The 10,219-nt window shown below is 41.5% G+C and overlaps 1 protein-coding gene across 1 annotated transcript in view; it reads right to left on the bottom strand.

The window, feature by feature from the left end:
- Nucleotides 1-658: 658 nt before the first annotated feature.
- The window catches only part of plppr4a (phospholipid phosphatase related 4a), a 71,380-nt gene continuing 61,819 nt past the window's right edge, over nt 659-10,219 (bottom strand). Inside the window, exons 6-7 of the mRNA XM_080196513.1 lie at nt 8,298-8,471; nt 659-3,878 (exon numbers count right to left, since the gene is read on the bottom strand). Coding sequence (XP_080052639.1) covers nt 2,538-3,878; nt 8,298-8,471 — 1,515 coding nt within the window. The 3' untranslated portion in view covers nt 659-2,537. The remainder of the gene's footprint in view (nt 3,879-8,297; nt 8,472-10,219) is intronic.

Raw genomic sequence — 10,219 nt, 5'->3', positions numbered from 1 at the left:
TGAGAGGTGAGGAGAATGTTAAGAGTTTCAAGGCAATTATACCAAGTTGAGTGAGTGGACAACTACATGACAGATGCAGTATAACATGGATAAATGTGAAGTTATCTACTTTGGTAGGATAAGCAGAACGGCAGAGCATTATTTGAATGGTGATAGATTGGGAAATATTGATGTAAGGAGGGATCTGGTGCCCTTGTACACCAGTCATGAAAGCAAGCAAAGCAGTGCAGCTCCAGATATACTCTCTTCCACCTTCTTCCGTCTGGTAAAAGATACAAAAGTCAGAGAACCCACACCAACTGACTCAAGAGCAGCTTCTGCCATCAGACTTTTGAATGTACCTTCTATATATTAATCTGATCTTTCTCTACACCCCAGCTACAACGGTGACACTACATTCTGCACTCTCTTGTTTCCTTCTTCCCTATGTACTCTATGAACAATATGTTTTGTCTATGTAGCACATAAGAAACAATACTTTTCACTATATCCCAATACATGTGACAATAATAGATCAAAGGAAAGAAACTGTTGTGATCCAGTAAGAAAAAAAATACATTTCTGTTTCTACTTGGGTGTTATAACAAAAGAAAACATGATTTACAAGCATCCATTGCAATTAAGAAACATTTATTTTGTAAATAACCAACACACTTGGGAAAGGTACAGTGTAGCTGATATCTTTCAAATATGATAATAGAGGCATTGATTTTCTTTTTCAATAGAAATAAGTTTCAGTATTTCTTCCTTGGTTACTTTTTCACGAAACTTTTGTATACCACAATTTAAGAACTCGCACACAATAAAGTTTTACTGACTGAACCAGTGCTCTTTTTTCAAAACACTTCTTGAAAAAATAGTTAACATGACATTTTAAACACATATGCCACTATACATACCTGTGCATACCTTAGTTAAATGGTCTTCCCTTTAACATATAAATCACTTAAATATAATTTTACTGGGCAAAGAAACAAACCTTCAAAAGGATATCACAGTTTGTACCAACTAGTAATTATTTACAATTACAAAAATGATGTCACCTGTTAAATAATTCCTGGATAAATATTGAATGAAGGTATTGTTGCAATGAAAATAAAGTTTAATTTTACAGGAGGTACTGTATAAAAGATACATGCAGATGTCTGGATTTTCTTCACAGTCCAGTGCGTTACATCCACTCTTATAGTAGCAGGAACACTACAGCTTCACCTATCCATCATAATAAAACATAACTAGGTCATGGTGCAATGTAAAGAAGGTTTTAACTTCAGCCACTGGAATCGTTCAAGCTGATAGCTCTCCAAATGGAATGATTCCTTAAGGACAAAATGATTATGCTCACCAGGGTTTGAGCAAAGCCATTAAGGGAAAGTGTTGTAACACACTGTTTTAACTGTTGTCTGAAGGTGCCTGACTGTTATGTACCTTTTCGTATAAGCTGTATTCAAAACCACGAGTATAAACAAGTAAAAACTACACATTTTTTTTCTATCAATACGGATCTAGTAATAAAAGCCCAAACCATTTCTCTTAGCAACTCAAGAAGATAATACAGCATTATATTTGGTACACCATTGGGGTTAGTATGGGTGTGGGGAGAATCTGGGGAGGGGAGGGTTTGGGGAAGTGCTGGGATGGAAATAGCAGCGCTGTTCTATTGGACACCGTCCTTCACTACTGAACAAAGTAGAAACAGCTTGGTACGAAGCTTGTAACATGATTAAAGGCAAATTTTATATTTTTAATAGTTTTGAAATACTGCCTTGTAAGCTTACAAAAAAAGATGGTGTCTATATTACTTAAAAAACACTTTTTTTTAAAGGCATGATATCAGTATGCTAAGGCTACAGTAGGTATAAAAATCTATGATATAAATAGTGACCAGTAATCAATTACTGCTCATTTTACATTCTGTGAGAAAAAAATTCTAGTATTTGTAACGTACGTGGTGCACATGTGTATGTTTTTCAATATAGTTTGCATGTAATTTCTATAAAAGCTACATGATTTTCTCATCTACATGGTCCCCTTGGAAGGAAGCTTTGTAACTAACTAAAACTTTGACTGATTGTTGACCAAGTAATCATTGCAACCCCAATAATGTTTCCACAAATAAAGTTTCACCAAACCCTTCGTAACAGTTGGGTATATATGTACTACCTAAAGCTTTAATCAGGAAATAAATTCTAAATTGGTCATTACAGAAAAAAGCAGTGCAGCCAAAGCTTTCTGAAAATATATCAACTGCTCAATACATGAGTGACATGTTCAAAATGGGAGAAAATGCATTCACAGTTCATTGATATAGCAATGTAGCAAATACTTCTTTCACAAGGCTCAGGCTTTGCCCGTGTGCTTTTGATTAGTATGTAAAAATATCATATTCATGCAACCATGTTTAAATATCAGTAACTTCTCAAATAATAAACCACTGAATGGCACATTTATGCTGTTCAATCTATTATCGATAAGCACTGGCATTCAGCATCTGTTTACACTGGGATTGTCTTTCGGCAGGCTTCCGTGATCAAGATTTACTCTTTGTAAGCTCGCGTGGGTGATGTTCCCTTGTAGAAGATATTTCTTGTACTTTCCGGGCTGTTTCCTCTTTCCGGTATTAAAATGATGTTAGCTTTCCGCCTGAGGGTTGAATCCCGACTGGAGGACACCGAGTGCGTTTCGGAGGCCGCTTCGCTGCCTTCCACTGGTGTCACTCTGATGGTGGTGATTCCGTGGTGATGGTGCTCGCTGCTGTCTGGATTGGCTTTCTTCCTTTCCGCTGTAGCGTAGCTATCCTTTACTGATTCGCTGCTTTCAGAGTCCCTGTTAAGATCGTTCAGCTCAAATGCTTGGCGAATGCTGGCCTTTTCGTGGGACTTCCATTTCCATGATCCACTCCCTTCACTGCCCGAGGGTACTTGCACCAGAGGCCTGTTGTTTTCCGGATGGGCTTCCACTCTGACGATACTACTGGGTTCATGCTCTGTTAGAGCTTTGTACCTTATAGATCCCGTGCAGGATACTGTACTGCCATCGGTACTTTTTGGGCTGCTCTGTAACATGCCTTGCTGCTTGGACATAGCAATAACCTGCATAATTCTCGGTTGGGTGTTTGCCCGACCAACTCCACTCTTCTCAGCTACTTTAAGCCACTTTGATCGAGCTGAACTGGCTTTTGGAGAAGTACTTATGTTCTCATGCGTTTCCTCAGGTATATGAACCAGCTGTGATGAGCCTGGGCGCGACTGCATGGAGACTCTTGCTCCTCCACCAATGTTACTGGTGCTGTTAGTCCCAGGGATAGTACCAGCCTGAATTTTCAGATACTGGTTGAGCTGTGCCTGTTGGTCTCCATTGAGGCCTACTCCTGCTGGTTCTGAACTGGATCTCATCTCCATGGACTTGGGCGGTGATTGCCCAGTCTCCGTCTCCATGACTTGCAGGGAGAGTTTCCGACTTTCATTCTTGGACTTCCACTGGGATAAGAGCTGCTTAGAACGGGCAGAGTCCATCGAAGCATGAATTGTCGCGTTCCTTCTGGCTGCCTCATCCAACGATGATGTGTTGACACGAGGCAATGTGTTGCTAAAGGTCACCATGTTCTCCTTCGCCATTGGACTACGAGGAGTAATGATCTCAACATCGGCACTCGTTCTCTTTAAGTTTGTAAGGGAGCCAGATTCTCTGTGGTTTCGGTTCAGAATACTTTCTGAATGGTGCGATGAAATCCCGTCAATGCTACTGCCAGTCTTTCCTTGGAGTTGTCTGCTGCTTTCCTGGCTGAGATCCGTCAGTGATCTCAAAGGTTCTCTGTGATGGGTCTGGTGGGTTATGCCATCATCACTAGGCTGGAAGTTGCTCACAGCATAAAGACCCTGTATGCAGAACACAAAATAACATGGAATCAAAATACATGTTAAGAACTATCTATTTCACAGAATCAGACAGCTCAGAGGCTACTCAGGTCAACGTGTTTATTTTTGTTAACCAAATAAAGCAAATCAACAATCCGTAGGGCAGGCCAGTATGACTCAAAGCCATGTGTGTCCCTCCTGCACTCTGTGGGAAGCCAGGAAAATTTCCAGTGCCAGTTTGTGTGCAGGAAGTGTCTCCAGCTGCAGCTCCTGAAAGCTTGGATTTCAGAGCTGGAAAGGCAGCTGGGGACACTGTGGAGCATCCACAAGGTGGAGAGTAATGTGGATAACACACAGAGGGATGGTCACATTGCAGGCTATGACTCCACAGGTAGGAAGGGAATGGATGACCAGCAGATAGCGCAAGAGGACTTGATAGGCAATGCAGGAATCTCCTGTGGCCAGTCTCCTGGAAACAGATATACTACTTTGGCTATCGTTGGGGAATGGCTTCTCAGGAGAAAGCAGCACAGCCAAATTTGTTGTTCCATGGTCGACTCTGCAACACGGTGGAGGAGTAACAGCATTAGAGTATAATGGTTATAGGGGAGTCAATCGTAATGGAAATAGATTGGCATTTCTGTGGCCGCAAACAGACTCCAGGATTGTATGTTGTCTCCCTGGTGCTAGGGTCAAGGATGTCTCAGAGCAGCTACAAGTACATTCTGATTAGGAAGGGTGAATAGCCAGTGGTCATGGTACAAATTGGTATAAACAACATAGGTTAAAAAAAGGCTTGAGGTGCTAAAAACAGTATATAGGAAGTTAAGAAGCAAGTTGAAAAGTAGGACCTCAAAGGTAGTGATCTCAGGATTACTACCAGTGCCACCTGCTAGTTAGCATAGAAATAGCAGGATATATCAGATAAATACATGGCAGAGGAGATGGTGTAAGGGGGAAGCTTTCAGATTCCTGGGACATTGGCATTGGTTCTGTGGAGATGGGACTGTAAAAACTGGACAGGTTAAGTCTAGGCAGGATTGAGACTAACGTCCTAGGGGAAGTATTTGCTAGAACAGTTAGGGAGGGTTTGAACTAAAATGGCAGAGGGATGAAATGTATCATGGAATGGGATGATACCATAAAAACAAAGAAAAGTACAGCACAGGAACAGGCCCTTCGGCCCTCCGAGCCTGTGTCAATCATGGTGCCTCCCTAAACTAAAACCGAATGCACTTAACAAGAGTCCCTATCCTTCCATTCCCTTTCTATTCATATATTCATCTAGTTGCCCCTTAAATGCCACTATCGTACCTGCTCCCACCACTTCCCCAGGCAGCGCATTCCATGCACATTTTTGGTCTCCTTACCGGAGGAAGGATGTTCTTGCTACAGAGGGGCTACAGCAAAGGTTTAACAGACTGATTCCTGAGATGGCCAGACTGATTGATGAGGAGAGACTGAGTTGGGCAGGATTGTATTCACTGGAGTTCAGAAGAATGAGAGGGGGGATTTCATAGAAACCTATAAAATTTTAACAAGACGAGATAGGATGGATGTAGGAGAGATGTTCCTGATGGCGGGGAGTCCAGAGGAAAACAATTTAGGATTGAGATGAGAAGAAATCTCTTCGCTCAGAGAGTGGTGAACCTGTGGAATTCTCCATGACAAAAAGCAGTTGAGGCCAATACATTGTTATGCTTTCAAGAAGGAGTTAGATATAGCTCTAGGGGCTAAAGGGAGCAATGGATATAGGGAGAATTTGGGAAGAGGCTACTGATTTGGATGATCAACCATGATCATAATGAATGGTGGAGCAGGCTTGAATGGCCTACTTCTGCTCCTATTTTCTATATTTTTATATTTCTATGTCTGTGCAAGACACAAGTGACGATGTTTAAAATAACTTAGTAGTCTGTAAAGTGTTTTGGGACTTCCTGATGCTGTGAAGGGTGCTACACAAAAGCAAGTTTTAAAAATATTCCTTCTCTTCAATTAGTTCTGCTCATTTGTTCTTTTTCCATAAGGCTGCAAATTTTTCCTTCACAAGTACAGAACCGATTGCCTTTTGAAAATTACCACTGAATCTGCTTCCACCATCTTGTTGGCATTAGGGATTAGCAGCGTAAATACTTGGGGTTACAGGGATAGGAATTGTTGCTGGTGCAGGCTTGATGGGCCAAATGGCCTCTTCACACACTGTAGGGATTCTGTGATTCCATGATAACAACTCATTTCCCTTAACCTAATAAACTTTTTCAATTTTGAACCTTACTTACAGATTAACTCTTAATTGCATTTATTTTCTCACTTTGTCCCTTTTTTGGAGAAACTCACCAGGATATCTTTACGAAATTGATGTTTAAACCTCTGTGTGTTATTTGTGGTATGTTCCAAGTGCTTCGCCCTTGCTACATCTGGTTCAGTTGAGCAGCAGATGTAACAGACATTGTGCTTTATCTCACTGTACCACGTGGTGCCTGGGAATTAGGTCAGGTCCTGTGTTAACTGGAATTGCTGAGCTATAGTCTGCTCATCGCATCATGTTCAATTGGAGTACGTGCTTAAGCCTTTATCTGGATTTGTATCTGAAGTTCGTTTTGGGAGTGGGGTGAAGCTCTCAGTAAATTTTCTCCACTTCTCATAGAATCTCTACAGTGGAGAAGGTGGCCATTTGGCCCATCGATTCTGCACTGGCAATAATCCCACCCAGTCCCTATTCCCGTAATCCCATGTATTTATTCCACTAATCCCTCTAAGTTATGCATGCCGGGACACTAAGGGGCAATTTAGCATGGCCAATCAACCTAACCCGCATATCTTTGGACTGTGGGAGGAAATGGAAGCACCCAGAGGGGACCCACGCTGATATGGGGAGAATGTGCAAAATCCGCACAGACAGTGACCCAAGCTGGGAATTGAACCCAAGTCCCTGGAGCTGTAAGGCAGTAATGCTAACCACTGTGCCACCGTGCCGCTCCAAGTGACACAAAAAGGGCAGACCTATCACTTCAAGGTAAGAGTGCTGGATATGGACTAACAAGTATAACAAATATCAGTTTATTCTAGGGTAGGATACTACAGCACATGGCAGATTATCAGACTGTAGAGTCAAATACTTGCTAAACAATTAATGAGTCATTCAAATAAATTATACTTGCCCTAATATGATGTTTGTCAGCCTGAATGTTAAAACAAAAGCTGCATTTAAAAAATAAGATGGTAACCGTATCCATTTGAATTAAGGGCCAGAATTCTCTGGCCATTTGCACCCCCCACTGCCGAGGATGGAGAATTTGGCGCTCAGCCAAATCTCTGTTCACTGCAGCGGGACGGGAGAATAAGAACATAAGAACATAAGAAATAGGAGCAGGAGTAGGCCATCTAGCCCTTCGAGCCTGCCCCGCCATTCAATAAGATCATGGCTGATCTGTCGCTGCTCAGTTCCACTTTCCCGCCCTCTCCCCATAACCCTTAATCCCCTCTCTTATCAAAAACCCATCAACCCGCGTCTTAAAAATATTTAGCGAGGCAGCCTCCACCACTTCAACGGGCAGAGAATTCCAGAGATTCACCACCCTTTGAGCGAAGAAGTTCCTCCTCAACTCCGTTCTAAACTGCCCCCCCCCCCTTTATCTTGAGGCTGTGCCCCCTAGTCCTACTGTCCTTTCTGAGTGGGAAGAGTCTCTCCACCTCTATCCTATCCATCCCATTCATCATCTTATACGTCTCAATGAGATCTCCCCTCATTCTTCTAAACTCTAACGAGTACAAGCCTAATTTATTCAGCCTCTCCTCATAGCTGTCCGAGCTACAAGCGAGATTGGAGAATTTGGCTCTTAAGAGGATGGCACCGTGGCACAGTGGTTAGCACTGCTGCCTCACAGCGCTAGAGACCCAGGTTTGATTCTGGCTTTGGGTGACTCTCTGAATGGAGGTTCTCCCAGTGTCTACGCGAGTTTCCTCCAGGTGCTTCCGTTTCCTTCCACAGTCCAAAAATGTGCAGGTTCGGGGGATTGGCCGTACCATATTGCCCCTTAGTGTCCAAAGATGTGTGGGTTAGTGGGGATTAACTACAGTAAATGCACGGGGCCTCAGGGATAGGGCAGAGAGGGGTGAGCCGGGGTAAAATGTTCCGTCGGAGAATTGGTACAGATGCGATGGGCTGAATGGCCTCCTTCTGCATTGTGGGGGATCCAAGATCACTTATTAGAAGTCAACGTATCTATCACTAAGGATAAATCCTCTTGATTTAAGCTGAATGGGCCCACATATCTGTCCAGATTATCTGACAGCTGTTTTCCCATCTAGTACCATAACTTATCGGAAAATTTGAGGCCACCAGACTAACAGCACAAGTGGATAAACATTTGTAAAAATAATGAGTTTGCATCATTAAGAAATATACATCTGTAACAAAATCAAAGACGCGAAACTTACCAAATAGACAGCAATTCCTCCTCCTATCATAAATCCACAGTACACGTCAATCGGATGATTCTTATACTGGATAATACGTGTTAATCCAGCGATCACTGCACAGATGATAAATGTGAAGACTAGCAGTGGCTTGAGGAGTTTGCTGGAGTCTGTCAGAGTTGCATTGAAGTACATCTAAATGATAAGTAGCAAATGATAAAAAACGGAATCAGTTTTGAAATAAACTAAACGTATTATCGTGTTGCTGATCCCTACACAACATTTATGAAAATCACTGAACTTAATCCAACATCTAAACTGCCAGAGTTATATAGCTGAATGCCACAGAATTAGCAGCGTAGAAAGAGTCCACTTTAAACCAGTGTGAGTTTTCCAATTGAAGTTATCTACTGCCCTGCCCTTTCTCATATTATATCCATCTTTTTCAAATGTGTATCCAGTTCCATTTTAAATGATGTAGTGTCAATGTGGGAAGGTAAATATTGTGATAAGTGTTTCTCTTGTGTATTAAAGTTTCTTCTAAGAGCTGTTGTACTCCTATAGTGATTATCCTCAGTCAGTGACCAGAATTCTCCGGCTGTTCATGACCCGTTGCTGTTGCCAGTGAGAACAGAGAATTTGACCGCTCAGCCAAATCTCTGTTCGCTGCAGCAGGACTGGAGAATCCCTGTTGCAGCGAGGTCGGAGAATCTGGTCCAATGTCTATTTATTATCAATTCACCAACCATTACAAACCAGTATTCCATTACTTACTCTCTCAAAGTCTTTTCATTACCTTGGAAAGTTCCATTAGATCATTGATTAAATTTCTGCATTCCAATTTAAATATTAAACATCTTATCAACAAAAATAAACTAGTATCATACTAGTGAATCTTCTCTGTATCCTTCCTGTGGTTCCATACACATTTTATTTTGTACAGCCCTAGAATTCATGCATTCCCACTCTGGGGCTGTTCAGTAACTGATATCACTTGATGATTTTTCTATTCAATGTCTCTACCAACAAAGCTAGAATCCTTATTTTTGCCTTATTTATGGCACTTCTGACCTGTGTACCAACATTCAAAGGCATATTTGCACCTCTTGATTTCAATGTTCATCCACTGTTACCATTTCAAGTCTAGTTATTTTGTCCATTTTACATTTCTTTGTCTTAATATGCATGTGTATACTCTGCTACCTTATCAATGTTTTCCTGCTATATTATTTTTGGCATTCCTTCTAGTTTGCTGTCATTGTCAAACTTTGATGTTATTCACCTAGTACCTACATCCAAATTATCTAAGTAAGTTGAAAAGAACACTCAGCACACTTCCTTTGGATATGTGTCCTGTCAGTTGGAGAATTCCATTGCTCCTTCTAGCCATATTGTGACTTTCCCTTTATATTTTATTCATGCACGTGGGATGGCAAGGTCAGTGTTTATTACCCATCCTTTATTGCCTTGAACTGCTGCAGTCCATTTAGTAGGTGCATCCATACTCTAGTTAGGGAGGGAGCTGCAGGATTTTGACCCAGTGACAGTGAAGGAATGACAATATGTTTCCAAGTGAGGATGGTGAGTGGATCTTTCAGGTAGTTGTGTTCCCATGTATCTATTACTTTATCCTTTTTGATGGTCATGGTTGTACATTTGGAAACTGCTAAGGAGCATTTTTTTTAACAAAGATACAATTGTTTCACTGTCCAGTACTTTAGCACAATTCCAATTTCCACAATCTTTTTTGGAAAATTCTGGTTAGTGTCTCCATTATCACTATCATAGTACGCATCCCACAATGCTGAAGAAATCTATCTCAGCCCATGAAGATTCTATTTGCAGCTAATTCGTATTAATTTTTTAGGACTGTACTTTTTTGCTACTTTTTTGACTAGCCCTCTGTCATATCCTCCAGTAGTGCTCATATCATCCAAGCTTTC

The sequence above is a fragment of the Carcharhinus amblyrhynchos genome, chromosome 9 (assembly GCF_965287045.1).
Source record: "Carcharhinus amblyrhynchos chromosome 9, sCarAmb.v2.hapA, whole genome shotgun sequence".
NCBI classification, from domain to species: Eukaryota; Metazoa; Chordata; class Chondrichthyes; order Carcharhiniformes; family Carcharhinidae; genus Carcharhinus; species Carcharhinus amblyrhynchos.
The sequence above is the reverse complement of the archived record's forward strand: the minus strand, read 5'-3'. Positions and strand labels throughout refer to the sequence as shown.